This window comes from Mus caroli, chromosome X (genome assembly GCF_900094665.2).
Source record: "Mus caroli chromosome X, CAROLI_EIJ_v1.1, whole genome shotgun sequence".
NCBI lineage: Eukaryota > Metazoa > Chordata > Mammalia > Rodentia > Muridae > Mus > Mus caroli.
Genome location: NC_034589.1, coordinates 40,889,296 through 40,916,116, shown reverse-complemented (window position 1 = coordinate 40,916,116; position 26,821 = coordinate 40,889,296). Strand labels below are relative to the sequence as shown.

The 26,821-nt window shown below is 42.6% G+C and overlaps 1 protein-coding gene across 2 annotated transcripts in view; it reads left to right on the top strand.

Annotated features, from left to right (window-relative positions):
* The window catches only part of Zdhhc9 (zinc finger DHHC-type containing 9), a 36,910-nt gene that overhangs the window by 1,828 nt on the left and 8,261 nt on the right, over positions 1–26,821 (top strand). For both annotated transcript variants that reach the window (XM_021153520.2, XM_021153519.1), the window contains exons 2-7: positions 106–395; positions 12,206–12,366; positions 15,617–15,775; positions 24,510–24,647; positions 25,525–25,573; positions 26,326–26,428. In XM_021153520.2, coding sequence (XP_021009179.1) covers positions 229–395; positions 12,206–12,366; positions 15,617–15,775; positions 24,510–24,647; positions 25,525–25,573; positions 26,326–26,428 — 777 coding nt within the window. In that variant the 5' untranslated portion in view covers positions 106–228. The remainder of the gene's footprint in view (positions 1–105; positions 396–12,205; positions 12,367–15,616; positions 15,776–24,509; positions 24,648–25,524; positions 25,574–26,325; positions 26,429–26,821) is intronic.

Below are 26,821 nucleotides of genomic sequence, written 5' to 3'. Positions count from 1 at the left end.
TTCCCACTCTTTCAAGCAGTGCTCATCTTTCTGTCTTTGGGAAATGAGGGTTCAGTTGTATTTTGTCACTCTTGTCTCAACACCTTATCCCTTTCTCTTTTTTAGGGCTCTTGATAATGTTTGACCCAGTGGCAACACTAGTAGACGACCTGATTTTAAAGCTGACCTCAGCCTCTGCATCTTCTCTCGAGTAGTCACAAAGCCCATCTTGGACCAGGAACTGTAATCATGTCTGTGATGGTGGTAAGAAAGAAGGTGACACGGAAATGGGAGAAACTCCCAGGCAGGAACACCTTCTGCTGTGATGGCCGCGTCATGATGGCCCGGCAAAAGGGCATCTTCTACTTGACCCTCTTCCTCATCCTGGGGACATGTACACTCTTCTTTGCCTTCGAGTGAGTTTTCATTGAACACAATTGTCTGATTATGGTTAATTTGGGTTCAAGGAATGATACAGTACTTCCTGGGCATTTGTGGTGGTTCTTGCATGATTTTACTCTTCTGTTGAACGATATCTATAGGTTGTGTTTAATTGAATTCACTACTTTGTGGTTATAGTAGAATATGTACTTCCTAAAAAGGCCAAGAATTTTAATATCAATTTCATAGTCCTGATGTGGGGATATTCCTGACAAAGTTTGTCATAAAAATTCACGTCCTTTCACTGACAGTAACTTAATGATAAATGACTTCTTTTCTACCCTTCCCAAGTCTGGGAGTAACCCTTATTATTATAACACCCATCACCAATATCTGCTATTCAGGGTACTATTTCTGTAAGCCCTACTTCTTACCTAGCTGTTCATTTGAAAACCAAACTGACTTGAGAACCTGAAGATTGGTCCCAGCATCAGCTGTACCACAAGGGAGCTGTGGGAACGCCATATAGGTGCTTTTGAAATGTGAGTTGTTCTTTCTTTCCAAAATCACTCAGCATCCCAAGGCTACATAGAGAAACCCTGTCTCAAAAGGAAAAAAAAAACACTGAGTATAAAAAAAAATTATAAATGTTCTGTGTAAGCCTGATGCTAGCTTTGGGGTTACTTTTTTATGCAATGTGGTACCTAGTACTAGAGATACTGTTTGAAGTCTGTGTAGGTCACTGCTTCAGGGAGGTGGCCAGTTGGAGTCTAGTGTACTGTGTACTGTGGCATGATTGCTGCATACGCAGAGAATGATTCCAGGCTCCAGGGATGGGAGCAGTGCTAATTGTTTTGGGATTACTGTATTAAGGAGGACCTTGAGGAAACAAGAGGTGTATGTGTGTCTACTGAGGCCACACCTGATGTGAGCCTGCCATGGGTGACCTGGAAACAGATTTCTCATCCTGGGGTGTGGTTGGCAGATGCCAGGGGGTTCTCCTCAACCAAATGGAGCTGCAGCCCCCTGGGACTCACTTTTGCCTTTCTCTAAGGGCTCCAGGCTTTTCTGTGCATCTCAGAGTGATTTGGGGGCTACTTTGCTAGACTTTCGATGGTTGTGGCTGGCTTGAGGAACAGCAGTGGGAACAGTGTTACAATGCTCTATAACAGCGCTGGTAAAATAAGATCAAATGAACTCTTAGCTAAAGGTCCTTTTGTTGTTATTGCCTCTGACTTTGTGGACGTCTTCTGTGAAGTTAGGCAGGTTGCTGAAGGAAGGCTTCTTACCTCTTTTCATTCTGAGTTTTATGGCTCAGTGTGTGTGTGTGTGTGTGTGTGTGTACATGCACCATGTGCTTCCGTGTGGTAAAAGTGAGCATGTGCAGCCAGCCAGGCAGGGTTATGCATAACACAAAACAGTTTGCTTTCCTTCAACTCCCACTTTCCATGTTTCTCCTGCTTCGTTTCTGCTTTTCTTCTTGATGGAAGCACACATTGAATTCTGATGTCAGTTTCTGTCTTTTTTGTTCCTTTGGTTCCATCTATCTCTGCCATTAGATGCTTATGATTGGAATTTCTCATGACAGAGATGAGACTTGTTTCCAGGCTATGGCTGAGTTGGTAGTTCTGGGTCCAGAAAATCTCTGCTTTGGTCAGAGAAACATGGGGTTTAGAGCTGTGGCTTTTTTGGCCTTTTTTTTTTTTTTTTTCTGTACCTGGAAGGCTTAAAGAGACTGTGACTTGGATCTGTTCCACTTAGGCCCCTGAAGGCCTCTGAAGAAAACTGCCCATGGGATGAAGCGTCTAATTAGCTAAATTACTGTTCAACAGAGGCGTGATAAGTTTTCTTCTGAGATGATTCCCGTTTCGAAATTATTCCTTGGGTTGTTGTTGGTTTTTTTTTTTTTCCTTGCCATGAAGAGTGAAGTTGTTTGTAAAACTGCCCCGAGTTCCAGCTGTCTGTCTGAAAGAGTAAATATTTCAAAAGTAAAGGCTGGGGGAGGGAGGGAAGAAGGAAGTAAATGTGTTAGCTTAGGAGTGGAATGGGGAAGTGTAAATCTGATCAAAGAGGAGAGGACTCCAGCAATGAATGCTTTCATGTGATGAATGCTTTTAATAAGTAAGGCGGAGTCTGGTGTGTGTGTTTGTGTGTGTGTGTGTGTGTGTGTGTGTGTGTGTGTGTGTGTACGTGTATACCTGGCCTATCTGTATCACATATGCAGGCAAATAGATAATCAAAGTGGTGGTTGCCTTGTGCCTATCCAATGGTAGGCTGTACAAGGCACAGCAACATAACTGTGAAGAATAGAGTTTTTTCTTCTTGTTGACTAGTCAATAATTTATTCTGAGTCAAATAGCAGAGGGTAGGATTTGGAGGACACAGTTAAGACTCTAATGTTAGTATTAAGATGTGATGAGACCTAAGGAAACTAGATCAATGATTTAGTCCCTATTTTCAGGCAAGTGATGATAGCATTTGACACTACACTTGATCTTAGCCAAATGACCAAGAAGCCCTAGGAGAGCATATTTGGATACACAGATTGCTGTCTGTTTTCATTCTCAAATTATCAGTAAGCCTAGGTTCCATATCATCTGGCTGTTACATTTTTGCCTCCCAGGAAGATAGTTCAAATCTCGCTACGCATCTGGATGTGCTTTTTATCAACCCGGTCCTGTTGGCAGCAGGTGCTTAGGAAAAAATCGTGAGCAGATTTAGGGCTGTGTTTGGCATAACCACGGGTCAGCCAGATGGCTTGAGCAGCCTGGTCAGTCCTGTGGGTGCCCCCTTCATGAAAATTGTGCAAGTGCAAGTGCCAGCCTTGCGTTTTGAGATTTTTGCCTTTCCAAATCTCGAGTCTTCAAAGTGATCTGCAATTTTCAGTGGACAGGTTGGATGCTGGATCCATAAAATGACCTAAAAGACCTTTTGCTTGGGAGCAGTTAGCACCCAATCGTTAGAAGTTAGGTGGTTGTCCCTCAAGATTGCTGTCTCAGAGTGGACAGTCTGTACGAAGTTGTTAATCCTCCGGTAGCTCTGTCTGAGATTCTACCTAACTGTCTGTCTGAAAGGGCCCTGAAGGCACCAAAGGGGAGTGCAGATTACCAATAGGTACTTGTCTTTGTGGTAAATCTATATAAAGTTAAAAGTGGAGTGAAAATTGCGAAACGCTTAAAGGCAAAGTATTTTCTGATTAATTCTGGGTCTGAGGTATTTAGAAAGTGTGTGTGTGGGGGGGTGCCAGTTTCAGCTTTCAATGCAACGAATGAGATTTATGCCTTTCTGCTCGAATCCTTATGTTGGAACATTATAGCACAATAACTGTGACAATCTGTGAACTGTCCAGCTACTCAAAAGCTTTTGTGACATTTGGTTTAACTCGGTGTCCTGAGGAAGTGTAGCCTTTGGGAAAGGACCAAACACATTGTCTTCTGGAGTGAACTTGTTAGGGTTCTCTTTTAACTCTGCGACCAGATTTCTAGTGGATCAAAGTCCCCAAACATTTTATGTGGCAAGCAGGGCTGTATGACCCTTGACCCCTCCACAGAACTGTGCGCTGCTATGCTTGGTGTTTATGCTCTCTGCGTGCTGTATGTGGAGGAAATTGTATCAAGGCGCTGTCAGACCAATTTTTGTCAGATTGGTCCCCATGGGTGCTCTTTGATGTGCATATTAGAAGAGAAGTCACTGAATTGAATAAACTATAAAAAGGATTTATAATATTGCATAGTAATTATCTCAGTTCTAGCGCATCCAATATTTCCTCCTTTTTCAAATCCCTTTAACTGTATCTCCTCTCATTGTACCTAATAATCACGTGACATGCCTTACACTTCTGAATTCTTATTTTGATTTTGTTTTTTTTGAGCTAGGGTCTCACGTAGCTCGGGGTGGCTTTGACTTTCCTGTGTAGCTAAAGATAACCTGGAGCTCCTGTTCCTTGCTTCCTTCCACCCACTGAGGATTGGCACCCAGATCTGTGTTACCACACCCAGTTTGGGTATTCTCTGCTTCTACTGGGTTTACACTCCTCTTTTGTTCCATAGAGCTTCAAGCACTTTCAGGCTCAGGGGTTATCTCCTGTGTCTGTAGCCCCCTGTGGTGATCCGCACTGGAGTAGGTAGTCAATAAATGTTGCCAGGATGCATTTAAAATTCCAGTCTCTGACTCACAGAATCCTAGCCCCGTAGCGCTATAAAGGGCTCTGGAAGATCTGTTGAATGCTCATCTCTTAGCTTTGGAATTAGGAAGACATTCAAATGATTATATTCAGGTTGTATGTAATGGCAAGCTCATGCTACTAGTAGGAAACCAAAGATGATTTTGTCCAGAACTGACAGCATTCTGGCATGGTATTCTTGCAGGAGCACCGTGGCTTATCTCTCTCTGAGTGAAGATTTCAAATGTAAGATGCTTTAAGAGCTCTTGAAGCATCATTGCCTCTGTTGCCACTCCTATGCCTGGAACCCAGGCTGAGAGAACGATTGAGCAAGATCTGCTCCTTCCCTAGACACTCGGGGTGCTCATGACTCAGTGGAAAGCTGATCTGACAACAGTTAAACAGGTTTAAGGAAATACAGAACTGCAGAGACGAAAGCCGCACTTTGACTTTATGTGGGCGAGAACTGTTGTGTATGTGGCCAGCCAAATGGCTGTTTTAGAATACTATCAGGGCCTTTTGATTATCAATCCGCTCCAGTTCTTCTTGAGACTCATGTAGCCTTGGCTAGCCTCAGATGTACCATGTAGCCAACAATGACTTGGAACTCTTGATCCTCTTTTCTCTATCTCTTCAGTGCTGAGATTGCAGGCGTGTGTCACCATGTCTGCTTTTATGTAGTGCCGAGGTTGGAACCTCAGGCATCCTGAATGCTAGACAGGTACAATAGTAACCGAGCCACATTCCTAAGCTGTCAACTTTATTCTTGATAAAGTATGTTCTTTGAAGACGTGGCTCCCAAACACTTTTATTTCCTTTAATAATTTTCTATGGTTCTTTCATTCAGAGTTCCTCTCTGTGTTTTTTATCTTGCTCTCAGTTTTTATAGTGATGGCTTACCTACTGTCACTCTGCATTTAAAATGTTCGTTAAAGTTTCACCTAGATGAATACTGTCCTTTCTCTCCAACCCAAAGCCTCACAAGTGTCCTCCTATTGAGCTGCACCCCCTACACACACACAGAGGATTATATTCGTTCTTTTCTTGAGATGGGGACTTCTTGATGTTGTTCAAGTGCCTTTGAACCCACGTGGTCCTTCTACTACAGCTTCACAATTATATGGGACTGTAGGCAAGAAGGAGAGTGAGTCAGTTGTTTGTACCATTTGGTTGTTTTAGAAAGGGTCCACTTAGGCAAGCCTGGCTTGCAACTTTCTAAGTAACTCACACGGGCCTTTAATCTGCCATCTTTCTTATCCCGGTCTCCCGAGTGCTACGATTATAGGCATGCTCTTCCATGCCAGTTGAACAGAATGGAATTTAATAAGTATTCAGCTCTCTGGTTGGAAAAGGTGAGTGCAAAGAACAAAGCGACATTCGTTGAGAAGCTTGCTGAGGGAGAGAAGAGACTTCCGAAGTCTTCCTCCTCAGAGAGGCCAGAGCTAGTATTGTTTAAGAGTGAACAAAGGACACACCTTGTGTCTCTTGCCAAATCAGGAAGCTAGGTAATTTAGTGTAATTAGTGGGATGTCTCTGAATTGGAGCAATGAGAAGAGAGGAGCCCTGTGGTGATGATTAGATAAGGCTAGTTAATGGAAGACCTTGGCATACTGGTCTGTGGACTTTGGGGCTCTCTCTCTCTACACACACACACATCGTTGGCAGCAGGGAATTGTTCCAAGTTCTTTGTTTTGTTTTTGTTGTTTGTTTTTCCGAGACAGGGTTTCTCTGTCCTGGAACTCAGTTTGTAGACCAGGCGGGCCTCGAACTCAGAAATCCCCATGCCTCTGCCTCCCGAGTGCTGGGATTAAAGGCGTGCGCCACCACGCCCGGCTGAATTGTTTCAAGTTTTTAAGCAAGGGTATACTATGATTGAAGTTTAAAAATTGTCATTACAGCTAACATTTGGCAATTACTGAGGAGATATGCCTGGGTACATACTATGTATCTTCTCGACAAAAAAGAATTTTTACCACCAGGGAATAGAAAATGCTTGTTTGGTTTACTTTTCTCCATTTCTATTGAAACACAAAGGTTATGTATTTTACTTTGACCGTTATGTAGCAGAATGTCTGGGAGGGTAATTTTCAGTTAAGTTTTTAGTGTTAAAGGAGACTTCCTCCCTTTCAGCAGACTCTGAGTGTAGCTATCATAACCTTGAAACTGTGTTCTGGGTGGTGGTTCTACATGATTATTTTGGTCTAGAGATAAAGCCCTGTTAGTCTGCTTGGCTTGCCATCATAGACTCTGCTTTCTCAACAGAATTTTACGTTTTCCAAATCTAGACGCCAGAGAGCCTTACGTCAAAGTACTGGCAAAGTCAGGGTCTGGTAAGGACCTATATCATGGCTTAGATAGAGGTAGCTGCCTTCTTGCAACCTTCTCATATCATAGAAAGGCAAGGAGACTCTTGTTTGTATGAATCATTATTCATGAAGATGGAGACTTCGCTTGACATAGTCATTGACTGAGGGCTTCATCGGAACTGCAGATACTATTGAATTGGGGTTGGGATTTCAGAGTGAATTTGGTGGAAACAGAAGCAGTCAATGCATGCCAGGGAAATAGTGGATGAGAAGACAACTATCCACCCATATCTGGGAGGAATGGAAATGAAGTGTTATTTCCATCATGTTAGGTCAAAGGGTATCATTAGTCTGGGATCCTTAGGCCCGTCTTGCTGTTAAAAGCACAGTTCTTCCTTAAAGCCGTCCTTAACAGCTGCTATTGGAACATTTCAACAGCCACCAGCTCCCCAAGAGAGTTCTTTGCTGACCACTTACAGTCCGGAGTCAGAGTCACCGTTCTAACACTTGATTATTGCTCTCATCTTCTGCTTTGGCTGTTTCATATGGTAGCTATGGTTTCCCCCAGAAAATTAGCTCCTATTTTTCTTGTTCTTAGTTGTTAGGCCAATAAATACTTGTTGGCTTATTGATTGTGCTGATAAAAGAACAAACAAAACATTAAAAATGTAGGAAGAAAGCTATTAGTGACTTCGAGACAGAGTGTTATGTAGAATAACCCAGGCTTGCAGGCTGTGAGGCAGAGCCCTAACATGGAATCTGGTCTCTTACCAGCTTCACTCATGAATCTATTTTGAGATTTTTTTTTTCAAGTGAATTGAAGTCTGTGCCATTACTATCATTGCTCCAACAAACTAGCATGCTGGGGGTGGGGCATGGGACATGACGCATTACCCTAGCCTGGCACTGCTGGATACTGCTAGTCAGTACCAGCGTGTGGCTCATGGGAACATATGGGAATCCAGTATTCTAGCCCAGCTATGGAAGTCTGAGGGTCAGTCAAGGAGTCAGGAAAAGCTATTTTAAAATGATAACGCTCCTTCAGGTATCAGAAATGAATGCTTAGTGGGCATCTGGTTTATTTATAAAGTAAGAATGGGGACATCTAAGCCCTAGAAGGAGGAAAGCCTCCTGGCACTTGGAAGACAAAGGAGACTTCTGTTTCCATGAGCATATGAAATCATGATTCTAAGAAATGATATAGCTGGAAAGTAGAAGGGAGTTTAAAAAAATAATTACCTTCTGCTTGTAGCTGAAAGATCAAGTCTTCCTGGAAGATAAAGTGGTGAAGTTTGAGGTTACCTTGACTTTAGGTAATTTCTACTAAATTTTCAAGGAGCGTATTCCTATCAAAGATAGACTTCCAGCTTTCTGCAGTTATGAAACTATAAAAAAAGGTTAAAATGTTTGGAAAGTGGCAGGTACAAACTATATTTATAGTGGACAACATATTTTGATGCATGCATATTTCGTAGAATGGTTAAAATGTAGCTTCTTAACACATGAAACAAGCATTTCATATACTTACTTTTTTTTCTGGAGAGAACATTTAAATTCTATTTTGAATCATTTTCAGTTTTGCTATGAACTACAGTCACTATTATTGGTGGTTGATCTCTCGAATCTACTCTCCCTTATTGAAGTTATGTGTCCTTTGACCAATTGTCTCCCCAACCTCCCCACATTGAGGAAGACCTTTTATTGACACGTGTTTCTCTGTTTTGTTTAGGATGGTCTTGAACTCATGAACACAAATAGTCCTCTTGCCTCAGGCTCTTGAGTAGCTGGGACGATAGACATACACCCTCATTCCTTGGTTACGAGGCTGTTTTTATTTCAATATGTTTATTTAGAAGAGAGAGACCATCATAGGCTGTAGTTCACAGTAGTCTTAGTCACTAGCTCCAATGTTTCCTCTTACTTGGAGTAGAAAGGCCTGTTGGTCCCCCATCTGCCTTTCTAACCACGCCCACACACTACGGACAACTGGCTGCCTGTAGCCTCTCTCTGGAGGACAGTAACACAATGAGCCTGTTGTGTGCTTGTGGACATACAGAGTGGATTGTTTTAGCAGGTGCAGGAGATAGTCTGTATGGAGCTTACAGAGACCTTTATCCTTGATGGTGGAGAATAATTCAAATGGAAGTTGTCTTTTGTCTAGTCTACAGCAGGTGTTGGGATGGGATTTAGTCAAGCTTTGGTTCTTCTTTGCAGGGACCAGCAGTGCTTTGAGGTTCTCCTTTGGTGATGGTTTTGTTAGCTCCTTAAATAAGAAGAAATGGGGTTGCCCGGTGATTAAAAGCTCTTGCTGCTCTTGAGGAGGATCTGGGTTTGGTTCCCAGCACCCATATGGTGGCTCACAACTAGCTCTAACTCCAGTCCTAGGAGATCCAACACTCTCTGCTGACCTCCGGGGGTACCAAGCATGTGTGCGGTCCACATACCTACATGTATACAAGTCATTCATAGAAATAAAACAAAAAATAATAATCTCAAAAGAGCAACAACCTCCCTTCCGTGGATAAGCAGATAGCTCTGCTGTTTTAAAGCAGACAAGACATTCATACAAATAAAACAAAAAGAAATAATCTCAAAAGAGCAACAACCTCCCTTCCGTGGATAATCAGATAGCTCGCTGTTTTAATGCCTTGAAAAATATAATTACATGATTTTCCCCTTCCCTTTCCTCCTACCAGTCCCTCCCACGAACCTCCCCCTCCCTGTAGAAATCTGGCCCCCTTTTCTTTAGTTGTTATTGTTAGACACATACCCACACAACTTGTTCAGTCCTTTTAGTGTTAAGATAACCAATTAGAGGGCTCTTCCTTGGGCAATTAGAGGACTCTTCCCTGGGGCCAGGACTATTTCTCCTGCTCTTAGCATTCATTCCTTAGTTGCCTGAAGTTCTTTGTTTATGGGTGGGGCCCCATGAGATTTCCCTCTTTCCTGTGGAGTGGAGACTCTATTCAAGGCAGTTAGTCCTGGAGACATTGCTTCTTTGTTTTGAAGATTGATCTTATAGATGATCAATGACTAGGGAGATAGCCGGTTTCTCTTACTGTAGTAATTACACTTGACTTGCTCATGAAGCATGACTTTATAATTCTCCTGTGTCCTTTGGATCTCTGGCAAGTGGTGGTGACTTTTGTTTCTGAATTTACTTTTTGATTATGTGGCCCTGTGACGGGAGGAATGGAAAGGAGTCTACAAACTAGTGATATGCATGACCCTCAGTTACCCGGACCCCATTTGCCAGATCCTTTCGTTCTGACATGCTCCCTCCCTGTCCTTTTGACTTTTGGAAGAAAACACGTTGTTAAAAAAAGAAAACTTAAGACCACGAATTATATTTTAAAACGAAGAGGCCACGGAAAGCATTTTGCAGGGTTCAATACATACGCTCCCTTTCATTGTAAATACTGATTAGCCTAATATAACAGTGAGTTCCCAACCCCCTCCCTGTGCAGTTATGTTGTGGAAGGGAGGCAGGGGAGTATCTCCTGGGGGTTGTTCTACAACTGGAGCAAACATGCAGCCTGGGGTTAACCATTTGCCCTGAATAGACTGCAGCTCGCTCACTTGCTGTGCTGATGAAGTAAGCTTTTTCCCTAGCTTCCTTTCTTTGCTCTCCCTCCACTCCTTGCTCATCCACTTATAATATAGTCTGCCTCCAGTGGTGATCTCTGTTTTCAAGGAGAAATGTGCCTCGGGAGGAGATAGATAAAAATAGGTCAGTGATACTGTTCATCACATACTCTCATTCATTCCGTTTGATAGTTCAGATCAACAAGTATTTATTGATAGCTTCTTTGTTTCCTTACTTGAATGGAGAGCTAGCAGATCTAAAATCAGATGCTAATGGTAATAAAGGACATTTACTTAGTGTGTATTATGATGCATCAAGTATCCTTTTAAGTACTTTTTATACTGGTGCATCTGGTCCACACAATGACCTCATGGAATACTATTATTATCACCATTTTACAGATCAGCTGTCACCCACCTGGGAGTTGGTAGAACCAGAATTTGAACCTAAGGTTCCAGGAGACCAGTTTCTTGTTCTTATGAAGTCAAGTTGAGGGCGGTAAACTCAACGTACTGATAGAGAGCTAGGAAATGCTGCAGGGCCTTCATAGTGAAGCTACTGACGGGCAAGAGGACGGGGAGAATGGAATGCCACTTCCCATAGGCCTTTTGTAGGAGACAAGACTTCTTTAAGTTCCAAATTCTTCATCTATCAATAAAAATAAGAGGTCCTACCTTGTAGCTTTGGTGTGAGTCTTGGATGAAATAAGGTGTTTAAAGTAGTTAACATGGTGCCTGGTAGATGGTAACTTGTAGTTGCCACAATGACAGTGATGTTTCTAGGACCTGAAAGATAAGTCCATGTGGGATATGGAGAGGAAAAGATGCATCATGAGGAAAGACAGAAATAGACATGGTGTTGGGAAGTGGTGCTAAGGAGGTTTCTTATCCCATCGCTGATGGTCATTCATCACCCACTAGCTGAGCTATTTGGGGAGAACCGAATGAATGGATGTTACAGACTCAATCAGCAGCCTGGAAGCTTTCCACTGCTCTTAAAGCGTGATGATATCCCCTCTGTGTGCCACTGTGAGCCCGTTTCCTGATTGTCCCTATTTTTTTCTCCTCGTCATCAAGCTCAGCCCTAATGCCAGATGAGTGGATGAACAGCTCTGCGTGGTCTCAGAGCAAAAGTTCCCTATAGTGCTTACAAGTCCAGGCTCTGGTACTTTTCTGTCCCCAGCCAGTGTGAACCTTTCCCGAGGCAGACACACTGTTCCTAGGGGCCTGATAAGAGGCATGAGTTATATGAGGTATGAGTTAGCTTACGTGTAAGGGAGTTCCCTAGAGATTGTTTTTGTATGCCATAGGTGACCTCAATCAATGAAGTATGTACTGGAAATACAATGTGTTCAGAATCACATTTTTATTAACATTTTCTTCATTGATTTATTTTTTCCCTTTTTTTCTTTTTATTAGATATTTTCTTTATTTACATTTCAAATGTTATCCCCTTTCCTAGTTTCCCCTCAGAAAATCCCCTATCCCTTCCCACCTCCCTCTGCTCACCAACCCACCCACTTCCACTACCTGGCCCAGGCATTCCCCTATACTGGGGCATAAAACCTTCACAGGACCAAGGGTCTCTCCTCCCATTGATGACCAGCTATCAGAATCACATTTTAAGTGTTTGGAATATTTAGGGGAAGTAAATAATGTAGTATTTGCCCTGGAGATCTTCTGTTCTTGTTGTAGAGACCAGATCGATACAGTTGCAGTAGTTGGACGGACACACACACACACACACACACACACACACTTGACAAAATGTTGACTTGCTTCCTTTCTTCAGGTGTCGCTACCTGGCTGTTCAGCTGTCTCCTGCCATTCCTGTGTTTGCCGCTATGCTCTTTCTTTTCTCCATGGCCACGCTGTTGAGGACAAGTTTCAGTGACCCTGGAGTGATTCCTCGAGCACTACCAGATGAAGCAGCTTTCATAGAAATGGAAATAGGTGAGTCTGGGAGGCTGGTGGCAAGCTGTAACATAGAGGGTGGCCACGTTGGCTAGGGGGGTAATGATAGCAGTTGTGGACTCAGTCCACTATTTCAGTTGTTTTCTCTGAGATCCTGTGACTACCTGTGACTTTAGTAAGACGGGTACCACACACCTGTGAAGCCACATGTGCTTTCTTGTCCCATGTGCTGGGAGTTTGTTACTGAGGTATAGCTGAATTGTTGCCAAGACAATGTCTTTTCCATTTTTGAGGCCATCACACATCAGTTTGCTGAGGGAAGCTGTAAACCATCTCCCCCTAAAAATGCTCTTTTTTTTGCATATACCTACAACTTTGGATATCGTTTCAGAATTTCATAGATCTTCTGAAGTGCATTCATGGGTCCCTGACCAAGAATTCCTGCTTTGGGGGTAGGGGTGGGGGAGTTGCACCAAGTGAGAGAGAGCCATCATGGCACCAGGAAACACTCAGAGGAGTAAGGGATAGATTTCAGGCTCAGAACTATACAGTCCACAGCTCTGAGATTGGCATGTAGCACCACCAGGAGCCATATGGGCTTCATGAATTTAAACAGAACATCCAAGGTTGGAAAGGGGATATCCTGGGAGTTCCCACTGCGAAGAAGTCAGTGAGGCGAGCACGTGGGGGAGAGGAGCTACTAGCTCAGCAGCAGTGGCTACATTGTTGTGTTTCACAATTTTGTTTTGACAGTAGCTTGAGTCCATATCCAAACAAGATAAGAGTAGAAAAAAGTGACCCAGGACTTGGTCTGTCACTTCTTCCTCCACCCCCACCCCCCACCCCCCCATACTGAGGATTGAGCCCAGCCCCCCACCCCACCCCCGGGCATGCTAAGCACGTGCTCTACTACTGAGCTGTATGACAAGCTCTGTGACCCAGAACTTGTCATGCTGAGCATCCGTGCTAGTAGAGTGCCAGTCTGTGGCTGGCTGCTAGTTCTTTGATGTTGCCCTGGAGGCTGCTACCCCTTTGTGTTTGTTTATTTGAACTGTTTCCCCTCCCTCTCACGCTTATATTTCTTTGTGGAAAAACTCAGTTTTAGTTGAGCCAAGGAGAAGTAGGTTTGCACATACATGTCTTGGCTCCAACTGCATAGGGTGAGGTCAGTGTAACGATAGTGAGTACAATGTAGAGGCGAGGCTTGGTGTCATAAGATGAACCCATACACGGATGAGAAAGTAGTCTATGAAACAGTAATACAGCTAGAGAAAAAAGAAAACAGAACAAAAGAACAATTCCCCCTCTATCTTGCTCTTAAGTACTCCTTGTTCTACTCCCAGGTCTCCCCTGGTTTCTGCCATGAACCCCGTGTTCCGTTCATGCTCCTGTACAGCACACATAAGGAAATATTAAAGTGGCATGTCGACACTTACGTCATCTATGACCAGCTAGCCTCGTCTTCTCAGGCCTTGTTGCACACTGTCATTGTTTCTTCTCCCAACACCTACCCCACTCTGCAGGAAAAGGAAAAATGCTCCATATGGCAGATAGTTTTAAAAGCAAAAGGAATGCTTTTCGAATGATACTTTGTGGCAAAGGTGCAGGGAGCTCCGCACCTCTCATGTGTTGTGGATGGAGAGACATGCCAATCCATACAGTCTGTCTGGGAAGCAGTTTGGCAATAAGCAAAATGGCATTAAGGGTTTGTACCCTTTGTCCAACTAATTAAGGACTCCTTAAGAGTGAAGTCAAGGGAATTATCAGATATTTAAAATAACCTACCATAGAAATGTTTTAGTGTGGTTTTCTTTTATCTCTTTAATACAAATACAGCCATTTTGATAGAAACAAGTTACCTCCTTTAAAAAGGAATTTATCATAAAAGAATTCTTATTCAGTGTATGGATGTATGCATGCATTTATTTGGCAGTGGTAATTGCAGGTACCACTGTGTGTATGTGTGTCTGTGTGGGTCAGAAGACATCATTCAGGAGTCGGTTTTGTCCTTCCACTAGGGACCAAACAGGTCATTAGACTTGGCAGCAAATGCCTTACTTAGCCTGCTGAGCTGTCTTCCCTAGCCTTTCCTCCTTGTTGGTTTTGAAACATTTTTTTTAGAGATGCAGTTCTTTTTTATTTTCTGTGTATGGGTGTTCTGCCTGCTTGTATGTAAGTGCACCATGTATATGGAGTACCCACGGAGGCAGCAGAGGACATTGGATCCCTAGAACTGGAGTTTCAGACAATTGTGAACTGCCGTGTCTCTGCTGGGGACTAAACCCAAGCCCTCTGCAAGGGAAGCAAAGGGAAGCAATTGGAGCCATCTGTCCAGGCCCTTGAAATATTCATTTAATTGGCATATATTGATTGTATATGGCACCAGGCTTCACAAGAACACGTTCATATTAGTATATAATGTACTTTGAGCATGTTCCTTCCCTCTAGACCTGTTTGTTTGAGGCAGAGTTTCATGTAGCCAAGGCTGGTCTCTAATGTGTATTGTACCTGAGTCTTTTCTCAAAATCCTAATCCTACTGCTTATAGCTCCCAAAAGCTCTGCTAGCAGACGTGTGCTGCTATTAAGAAGGACACTTTTCATTGTAGTTCTCTTTGAATTTTGCTAGTAGAATTACTAGGCTATAGAGCATATACATTTAAAATTATTGTACTTGCTAATGTGTTGTTCACTGGTAAGATAAATTTGACCTTTCTGGGTACAATGAATTTATCTTCCTTTTGATATTTGTTAATTATAGTAGGTAGAAATAGTGATTGTGTGTGTGTGTGTGTGTGTGTGTGTGTGTGTATATTTGAGATGGGGTCTTACTATGTAGCCCTCGCTAGCCTGGAACTTGTTTTATAGACTGGGTTGGTCTGGGACTCACAGAGATCTACTTGCTTCTGCCTCCTGAGTGCTGGGATTAAAGGCATGTGACCAACATGTCAAACTATATTTTAATTTTATTAATGTGATTATTAGTCAAATAGACACTTTCATTTCACATTCTTGCCATTTTTCTTTTTAAATTTTTTCAACCCAACACCCTTGAAGACACATGTACATCATAGAGTTGTATAGCATTCAGTAGATGTGTGTCATGTACATCATAGAGTTGTATAGCATTCAGTAGATGTGTGGCAGATACCGGGTGTGGTGTGATGTTGAAATCCTAGTCTAGAAGTGTTTGCCTGGAAAAGAAGAGCCCTTACCCATGGCCTGCATGTTTGGAGACTTTGGACTCAAACAAAGAATAGCAGTGAATTAAAGCTGTTTTACTGATTACAGAAGCCACCAATGGTGCCGTGCCACAGGGCCAGCGACCACCTCCTCGTATTAAGAATTTCCAGATAAACAACCAGATTGTGAAACTGAAATACTGTTATACATGCAAGATCTTCCGGCCTCCCAGGGCCTCCCATTGTAGCATCTGTGACAACTGTGTGGGTGAGTAAAACCAAGGGGATATTGCCTGTGGGATAGGCTCAGCTGAACAACAGGTCTCACAGTGGCCATTGGCTCTGGGGAAAATGCAATGGGAATGAGAAGGGAGATTCAGATAGGAAACAAGGTATATTTAGATAGGAAGGAATCTCCTACACAGCAGCAGATCAGCTATACTCATGGAGATATGGTCTAAACCAAAAAGTCTTTGATAAATGGGGAACAATACCTGTTTGGGAAATCTCAGTTTTTCTGTACTGGATCCATGTTGGGTGTGGCCTACTTTACAAAGGAGGAGAATGGCATCATCCACTGGAAGGCACGTCTGAGGAATGCCTATGGCAGAAGTGGCCCTACCTATTTGTGTTCCCACTATGTACTAGGCACTGTGCTGAGTACTTTTCCTTTCTCTCATTCAAGGCTCATAGCAACCCCCAGAAATCAGTATCATCCCCATTTTACAGATGATGTCACTGAAGTGCCTTTGTGTAAGTTTGTGTAATTGGCATGAGATGATACTTGATTAGGTCTGATCCCCAAGCCTTTATTTTTTTTTTTTAATGTCTTTGCTCTTGCTACATGTGTGTAGGTGTGCAGAATACAAGGTCTGTGCTTCCATCTGCACATATGGGCTTAGTTATACATACTTCCTACTTTGTGCTGAACTCTGGAAAAGATCATACACACATAATAAAGCTGCTCATTGATAGGTATATATATATATATATATGACACTGCTGTTATCATTAATGTAATTCTAACATTTTATATTCTGTATATCATGTCTGAGAGAGCCTTGCTTTCTTCCAACTAGCCAATTTTTCAGGCAGTAGTTGGGGGAGATGTATATTTCTTTATGTGGTCCGAATTGATATGTGAATTGGATTGTATAAATCACAACTAATTTTAAATGGACTAGGAAATGCTATTTAAATAAGATCTGATGTGAAGGTTTCATGAAGAATTCCCTCTCCTTATTAATATTCTTAAATAGGAAGAACTCACACAAGCGATAGCTCAGTGGTTAGTAATCCTGGTTGCTCTATCCAGAAGACCCAAGTTTGATTCCCAGCACCCACATGATGGCATCTGTAACTTTAGTTCCAGGGTATCTGACACCCTCTTCCAGCCTCTGTGGGTACTAGTCATGCATCAGTGCAGACATGCATGCAGCCAAACCCATACACATAAGAAAAATAATAAAATAATTATACAAGTTGATTATTTTTGTGACAGGATCTCTCTGTGTATCTCTAGGTGCCCTGAAACTTTCTGTGTAGACCCGGCTGCCCTAGAACTCACAAAGATCTGCATGTGTCTGCCTCCCAGGCGCTGGGATTAAAGGCATATGCCACCATAGCCAGCTTATAAGTGACTTTCTAAAAAGCATAGCTGCTCTATGAGAAACACAGACAGTGCATAAAACAGGAAGTTTACTTACCATATGACATGGAAATATGTCCACACCTACAAATAATCAGAGAAATACATATTAAAACTGGATGTTTTTTCTTTTTCTTTTTTTTTTTAAATATTTATTTATGTATTTATTATATGTAAGTACACTGTAGCTGTCTTCAGACACCCCAGAACAAAGCATCAGATCTCGTTACGGATGGTTGTGAGCCACCATGTGGTTGCTGGGATTTGAACTCAGGACCTTTGGAAGAGCAGTCGGCGCTCTTAACCACTGAGCCATCTTACCAGCCCTGGATGTTTTTTCAAAACATATTTAATTTTTTCCTGACAATTCCCATGATATATACAATATGTCTCGGTCCTATCCACCTTCAATACTCCCCCTCCCCATTCCCTAGAACCTCCAACACATGCCTTTCCCACCTTCATGGCCCCTTCTTTTGATTCTTTATAACACAAAGGCTCAGTTAATGCTGCCTGCGTGTGCATGGGTGGGGATGGGGGGGTCACTTATTATCTGGCAACCGCACTCCTCTAAGGAAAAATATAGCTCCCCACCCTCCAGCAGCCAGTGATTGCCAGGAGCACCTCAGCTCCAGATAGAGGGAGCACCGTTAGTCCTTTCTCCATCCATGCTGGAAGAATTGTTGTTGTTGTTGTTGGTGGTGTGGTGGTGGTGGTGGTGATGGTGGTGGTGGTAGTGGTGTGGTGGTGTTGGTGGTGGTGTGGTGGTGGTGGTGGTAGTTGTTGTTGGTAGTAGTACTAGTAGTTGTTGTTGTTGTTGTTGTTTTTGAGACAGGGTTTCTCTGTGTAGCCATGGCTGTCCTCACTCTGTAGACCAGGCTGGTCTTGAACTCAGAGAACTGCCTACCTCTGCCTTTGCCTTCTGCGTGCTGGGATTAAAAGGTGTGCATCACCACTGCCCAGCCATTCTGGATTTATTAAATGACTTGCTATTGTACAGATAACCATAGAAGCTGGGAGTTCTTGAGTATTATGGTTGTGTCATGCTCAGAAAGTAGTCTTCAAATCCTCTGGCTCTTACGCCCTTTCTTCTCCCTCTGCCATGAGTCTCTCTGAGCCTTAGTGGGGTCGACATCTATGGCCCACTTAGGCCTGAGCACCCAGCAGTCACCTGGTCTCAGCACTTCGGCCAGTTATAGGGAAAAAAAACCTCTAACAAAGTTGAGAGCAGGACTAAAAATATGCTAAGAACATGGATTTGTATAAATTTACATTTGTCTCAATGGTTTTATATGACAAGTTTGCTTAAAATGAGGCTATTATCCATAGTTCTCAATTTAGGCATGATGCTAACCACTTGAGCACTTGACACACACACACATGCATATGTATCATGCAGCCTTTTTTTTTTTTTTTTTGGTTTTTCGAGACAAGGGTTTCTCTGTATAGCCCTGGCTATCCTGGAACTCACTTTGTAGACCAGGCTGTCCTCGAACTCAGAAATCCGCCTGCCTCTGCCTCTGCGATTAAAGGCATGCACCACCACACCCGGCTTCATGCAGCCTTTTAACAAGGAGATATACTACTCTTTTTGTCCCCAACATACTATTTCTCTTAATTATTTGGGAATTTTATAGAGTGACCCCTGATCATGCTCCCACTCTTGCACACCCCTCAAAACAAAACAAAACAAAACAAAAACCACAAGTCCAAGTTTTATGGCCTATATCCTCATTAGTGACCAATCCCTTAAAGAAAACGGAATCTCCTTCCCCCTGCACCCTCCCCCCAGAAGCCATCAACTGTGAAGAGCTACACTTCAGTGTCTTTATTCTTAAAGTTTTGGTTTTGATTAATATACAGCCCACTGTTGTTCAAAAAGTACCCCCTACCTTTGGAGGTGTTTGTGTGTATATTCATGTGTATATGGTTGCACATTCATGTATGGAAGCCAGAGGATAACTGAGGTCTTTGACTTACCAAATTAGGCTATCTATCCTGGCTGGCCAGTGAGCCCCAGGGATACCCTTGTCTCTCTACCTTTCTACTGCTGGCATTATAAACATATGCCAACATGCCTTATATTTTTCATATCAGTCTGACGTGTGTGTGTGTGTGTGTGTTTGCACGTGCATGCGTGTGTCCTTATGCTTGCACAGCAAACACTTTAATGAGTGAGCTATCCCTCCAACCCCTTTTAATTTATTTGTATTTTATCTTGCTTGTATGGGTGTTCTGCCTGTATGTATTTCTGTGCATCTCGTGTGTGCCCGGTGCCCATAGGCTAGAAGTTCCAGATAGTTGTGAGCTGTTATGGAGGTGCTGGGAATTGAACTCAGGTTCTTTGGAAAGAGCGGCAGGTACTCTTAACCACCAAGTCATCTCTCCAACCTTCAACCCCTACTTTTTAAAAAGCCAATTAAAATAATATATGCTTATGCTAGAATATATGGGTGGTATAAAATGTAAATTAAACCCACTTTGTTTATAAAAAGGGAGATTACATAATCTTAAGAGATTTTTAATTTCTGAATTAAGTTTTTGTGGTGGTGGTGCTGGGGTTGAACCAGGTCTGCACACATACCAGGCAAGCACTCCACACAGGTTCCATCTCCTGCCTTTAATCTTTTTTTCTAGTTATAGTACAAAATACTAGGTTCCATCATGACATTCTCATTCATATATCTCATTCCACTCTGCTCAGATTCGCCCCACAAGTGCTGGCCATCTCCTTTGTTTCTCCATCAGTCCCATTTGCTTTAATGTCTCTCTCCAACACATACACACACACACACACACACACACACACACACACACACACACATGAATCTTGCATTTACCTGAGTCGGACTTATTTGATTTAGCACAATCATCTCGAGTTCTATCCATTTTCCTGAAAATGATGTAATGATATTCTCCTTCACAGCTGAGAAAATTTTGATTGTTATATGTATAACATATTGACTCATCTGTTGATGGCCTTCTAGACTGGTTCCATTATCTTGGTTATCATGAGTACTCCAGCAGTAAAAACTCATGTGCAAATATATCTATGGAGGATATATTCCATTCCTTTGGGTATATATACCCAGTGGTATAGCTGAATATTGCAGTAGTTTTAATTTTAGTTTTCTGAGGAATCTCTACACTGATTTCTGGCTGTTCCACATAGAAGAGGCTTATTTAATTTTTTGAGTGTGTATGTGTGTAGACGTGTGTATGTATGTGTGTGTGTGTGATATGTGTAGTGTGCTTATGTTCCACAGACTATACATGCAATCAGAGAACAGTTTACATATGTGATTTTCTCCTTTAACCTATAAGTCTGTTTCATGGATTCAGCTCTGGTCACTTGGTTTGTACAGTAAATGCTTCTATCCTCTGAACCGTCTTGGATTTTTGTTTTTGTTTGTTTGTTTGTTTGTTTGTTTGTTTTTCAAGACAGGGTTTCTCTATGTAGTCCTGGCTGTCCTGGAACTCACTCTGTAGACCAGGCTGGCCTTGAACTCAGAAATTCGCTTGCCTCTGCCTCCCAAGTGCTGGGATTAAAGGCGTGCGCCACCACGCCTGGCCCTCTAAACCATCTTAATGATCCCTCCCCACATTATTATTTTTTTTTTGAGACAGGCTCTCTCATTAAACTTGGACCTCATAGATTCTGCTAGATTCACTTTCCAAGAATTCTCCCGTCTCTGCTTCTAGGATTGCAAGCATGTGCCACCATGCCTAATGATTTGTTTTTGAGATTTGTTTATTGTATTTTACATGTATGAGGTTTTTCCTGAAGGTATGTGCATCATATGCATGGTTGGTGCTCACAGAAGTCAGAAGAAGGCATTGGGTCCACTTAGAACTGGAGTTAAAGGTGGTTGTGCGCCACCATATGGATAATAGGAACTGAACCAGGTCCTCTGTAAGAACAAGTGCTATTAATCACGGAGCCTTCTCTCCAGCCTGTGTCTAGTGTGTCACGTCAGTGCCAGAGATCCAAGATCAGGTTCCCATGCTTGCATGGCAAGCACTTTACAGACTAAGCCACCCTCCTGGGCTGATAAGAGGTTTTCTTTAAGATTTTATTTTATTTTATTTTATTTTTTGTGTATTTGCCTACATGCATGCATGCATGCTTGTATATGCAGCATGTGCATGCCTTGTACTTGCAAAGTTGAGATCTCCTAGAACTGATGGTTATGAGCTACCATGTGGGTGCTAAACATTGAACCCGGGTCCTCTGTAAGAGCAAGTGCTCTTAGTCACTGACCTACCAAACTGTAGCTCCTGCTTAGAGTTTATCTTATTTTGTCTGTTTTTGTTAGTTAGATCTGGTTTTGTTTTGACAGTCTCGCTGTATAGCTCTGTCTGGCCTGGACTTCACTGTGTAGACCAGGCTGTCCTAAACTCACAGAGATCTACATGTCTGGGATGAAAGGTGATGATGCCCTGCTTTGCTTTTGCCTCTTAAAATTATATCCCGAGCTCTTATTCTACATCTTTAAGATTACTTTAACGGCTGCATAATCTATTATAAAGCTATATTTTAGTTTATTTAGTCAGTCTCCTGTCATTAGATGCTATTCTCTATTATTATAATACTGAAATAAAAATGATTGAGCTCCATCAGGTGTGGTTATATATACTTGTAATACTAGCCCTTGAGAGGTTAAAGTAGGAAAGGTGTGTGTCCAGGGCCAGCTTGGGCTACACTGTAAGATCCTCTTTAAAAAAAAATATATATATATATATATGGAGCTTAAGAATGTGGAGAAGACTGCTGGGTAGAGAGGAGAGGTGGCGCACGCCTTTAATCCCAGCACTTGGGAGGTAGAGGCAGATAGATTTCTGAGTTCAAGGCCAGCCTGGGCTACACAGAGAAAGAAAGAATGTGGAGAAGGTAGAACCTCCTTACATTTCTAGTAGGAATGTAAAATTGTATATCCAGTGTGAAATAATCCGATAGCGCCTCAGAGAATTAACATGGTGATACCATATGAACCAGCAAGTGAACTTCTGACTGGGTACCTGGATTTTACTTGGCTTCCAATAATAAGATACTGCAGACTGGATTGTTTAATCAACAGAGGATACATAGTCCACAGTTCTGGAGACTGGAAAATCCAAGATCTAGGTGACAACAGGGTTTCTGGGAAGGCTTCTCTCTGTGGCTTGCAGATGGCTTCTTCCTTGCTGGGCTCTCAGTGTTTGGGGTTTCGTTTTTGTGTGCTCACATATTTTTAATGTCTCACCCTCTTCTTAAATCCTAGTGAATTAAGGCCCCACCCTATGACTAATTACTGAGACAGTCTTAAAAAAAAAAAAAAAAAAAAGGAAAGGGAAACTTCCTTAATAAATTTCTGGTAGCCTTTGGTACCTTTCTTGAGGAAGTATCTTTTTTATTGATTTAGAAAGATTTCTCATAAAATCAGGCATATATGCGTGTATTCTTTAATTGTTTTCTTTTATCGTGTAGAGAGTGAGAATGCGTTGTTTGTGTGTTTGTTTGATGTGGGTGGGGCTTGTGTGTAGAGGTCAGAGGACAACTTTGTGGATTGATTCACTCCTGCCTTGATGTGAGCTTTGGGGAGCTAACTCAGGTTGTGTGGCTTGCAAAATCAGTGCCTTTTGCCACTGAGCCATCGCACTGGCTCTCTAGAATTTCTAATGGATAAAAAGTCATTTTGTTTGTTTGTTTGTTTTATGAGACAGAGTTTCTCTATTTAGTCCTGCCTGTCCTAGAGCTTGCTATGTAGACCAGACTGGCCTTAAACTTGCAGAACTGCTCTTGTCTCTGCCTCTGCCTCCTGAGTAAAACCTGGTTTTCTCCGTCCGGTTTCATTGCATTATTATATCTGTTCTTTGTCATTATTGTGTGATCGAAATTTGTTTTTATGTACAACAATTAATTCATCTGGAATTTATTTTGGCAAATAGTATGAAGGAAAAAATGTAACCTTATTTTCTACCAGTTAGCCTATTGTCTCATAATTATTCATGAAATCATACTTCTGTTTTATAATAGTGTTTATTAGATGGCAAATTCTTACATATTCTAGAGATTGTTTCTGTGTTCTTTCTGTTTCATTGAGCTATGCCATACAGCTTTAAGAATAGTGTATTATAGATTTATATATTTAATAAATATAGGTCAAACAACTCACAGTGCTTACTTTTCACATTTATTTTCTGAATTTAGTAGGTCCATCTGCTAAGGTTTGTTTGTGTGTGTGTGTGTGTGTTTAAAAAAAAAACTGGGAAAAGCAATGCCTCTGCCCTTAACTGACAGAGTAACCCAGATCACTGGATTCTTTAAAGTCTTTGTCTCTTGATCAGTCAAGTGAGAAAATATTTTTTAACTGGCATTCAGTATAGTTATGAAGATCTGTTTAGTCAGGGCTAAATGATATAGCTGATAGAGTAACTATATATGTGAATCCATATTGGAATGGCTTACATGGCTGTCTCCTGATGAAAAGGCCAAGAACCCAGTGAATAGCAGCTCAGTCCCTGAGACTGGATGTGTCAGCTGTCTCAGTTTGGTGCTAGAATCCTGCAGGATTCCTAGAGAACTTCTGCTCTTCAGTCTACGTTCAGTCAGTCTGGTTTTTAGTTTATGCTTCCCTGTCCTTTTATGTGGACTGCCATCAGAAGATGTGACCCAGTCTTCCTGGCTCAAATAATCTGATTAAGAAAATCCCCATGGGCTTGAGTTTTTTTGATTCCCAAGATTATCAAATTGGTAAGATTTAGCCATCCCAAGATTGAAGGAGTTAGTGGTGAGAACATTTTAATAAAGAATGTCATCTGTCAGCTGGGCGTGGTGGCACACACCTTTAATCCCAGCACTCTGGAGGCAGAGGCAGGCGGATTTCTGAGTTCGAGGACAGCCTGGTCTACAAAGTGAGTTCCAGGACAGCCAGGGCTATACAGAGAAACCCTGTGTCGAAAAAAAAAAAAAAAAAAAAAAAAAGAATGTCAACTGGTCAACTGTACTTTGTTCCTCCCTTCCTCTTTCCCTCCCACCCTCCCTTTCTCCCTCCCTCCCATCCTCTCTCTCTCCTTCCCTCCCACCTTCCCTTTCTTTCTTTCTTTCTTTCTTTCTTTCTTTCTTTCTTTCTTTCTTTCTTTCTTTCTTTCTTTCTTTCAGATAAGTCTCAATATGTAGTTCTGGCTGGCCCAGAACACACTATATAGACCAGGCTGGCCTCAACCTCAGAGATCTGCCTGCCTCTATCTCCCAGGTGCTAGGATTAAAGGTGTGCCCAGCTCCTTGAGTTTTTTGGGTTAGTTGCTGTGCGTACTGTAGATAGGCTTGCTCCTGTTCCAGGGGGTTTAGCATTGAGCTCTCTTTCTCTCACAGAGCGCTTCGACCATCACTGCCCCTGGGTGGGCAACTGTGTTGGAAAGAGGAACTACCGCTACTTCTACCTCTTCATCCTCTCTCTCTCCCTCCTCACAATTTATGTCTTCGCCTTTAACATCGTCTATGTGGCCCTCAGTGAGTATACACAGCAGAGACTGTGCTGACGATGGGTGGGGGGGCGGGGGAGGGTGGGTAGAGCAGCTTAAGGGAAGCTGGATTTATAGTGGTCCAGTTGCTCAAGTACTATTGCCTGCTCTTGAGCTAGACTACAAGTCTCAGCTCACATTGGTAGATATTTACTGATTGTTATGACCCCTCTGGCCATCTGCTGCTAAAAATGGGCCCATAATTTCTGAGCCACATCCAGGGTACCTGGTGGTTCAGAAGTGCTCAAAAAGGTTGGGCATGTATTTGTCTCTATACACCCTCTCATTCTGTCTTGTAAGATATACCTTTGTGTTGGATAGTAGAAGGGCCTCTACCTGTTAGTGGATCGTGGTATAGTCAAGAGATGGAACCCCCCCCCCCACATGCTTGCATGTGCATACACAAAGCAGCTAAGGACAGGTAGAGTGTGAAGCTAAGCAAGTGGTCTCGAAAAGGGGGGGGGGCTCGAATCTGGATATCACACAAGGGAGGGGCATAGATGAGAAGAAGGTCTTTCTAGACTACTTCTGATTTCTTTCATCTGTTACTGTCCCACCTACATGTCTATATTTGGGGACTGGGAAGAGGAAAGGGGACCTACTGCTTGGTTTCTCCCGGCTCTGGTCCAGTGCCTAAGCATGGGAATGTGAACTCAGTCACCAGCTTGCAGGTCAAGGGGAAACTCTTTACCCTTGCCCCAGTGGGACCTTCTCTCTGCCAGGGTATATAGCATAGGACAGGGAGATGAAGAAGTGGGTAGTTGATAGGGATGGAGATATATATATATATATATATATATATATATATATATATATATTACTAAAGTCACTAATTTTTCTTTCTGCTCCTCTTCCCAATTTCACAGAATCCTTGAAAATTGGCTTCCTGGAGACACTGAAAGAAACGCCTGGAACATATCCTCCCCTGGCAGTTCGTCCGTGTGAAGCCGTCTGAAATTGCTTGCCAGCATGTTTTCTCCCTGCAGTTCTCCCACTATCTAGTTTTCCAGACGTCAGTGAATGCCAAAGCCTAAAATTACCAAGTGTAGTCCTAGCGTTAGCAACTAGAATGGAAACTTGTCAGGACCCTAAGGGAGGCTTACCCCTCACCTCTCTCTTGGCCCCTCCTGTCCTTGAAGGGTCCTTCCAGGCTCAGCCTTGACTCCTCTAGATGGCTGCCCTCTCTGCCAATGCACTTTTGTGCTATGTGCTGGAAGTCCTGCCCTCCTGTTTCAGTGAAGGCTTATTTTGTGCAGTGGCTACATTTCTGAACAGGGGATTTAGAAGGGATTTGGATAAACCACATCTTGTTTCCATCCCACTGATGGTTTTCATTTATAATGTTTATTCTTGGTGGGATTTCCATTAACAGTGGTGGGTAACATTGTTTGGCTTTGGCATCTTCCGAAAGGTCCTCTTCAAAGAGCCAATGACAAACAGGCAAATGATACACACCGCAGATGCTAGAGATTTATTCATAGTGAATAAACAGAAATGCATTATCTTTCATAAGGGATCTATCTCATGAAGTTTAGAATTCATCTTTAGTTATATGCACATAATTTGGCTTTCTGTGGTATTTGTTCCGAGAGATAAAGAGGGTATGACTGATCTCACAAGCCCCCTACCTAGCATAAGTTCTCCGACATTCCTTAACCTAACCTCACTGTTCTGGAAGTCCTCATTTGCTTCTTCACTCTCTGGTCTGTTGTGGGGCTGACTGGATTTCACACATTCCTTGTGGCTCTCAATCAGACCACCAATGAAGATGTGAGTCAACCTTATTTTCCCCGCTCTGTGTCCTCCTCTCCACGCCCATTCCCTTGTTACCTGCTAGGAAAGCAAATGTGCCTCCAGGGCCTGGAGGGATGAGACAAATGGGGGAAAAAAAACCCTGCACTGGGAGATTGTTAAATAAAAGGCAGACAGCTTTGTTTGGAGCTCTAGAACATTAGGAAGAGGTTGAAAAGTTGGCTAGACGTGTCTTTTAACTAGTTATGGGTACTTAAAGACTAGTCAAAGTCTCAGTGTGATGGAACACTCCTATAATCGCAGTGCTTGCTAGAAAGACTGAGACGAGCCGGCCGTGGTGGTGCACGCCTTTAATCCCAGCACTCCAGAGGCAGAGGCAGAGGCAGGCGGATTTCTGAGTTCGAGGCCAGC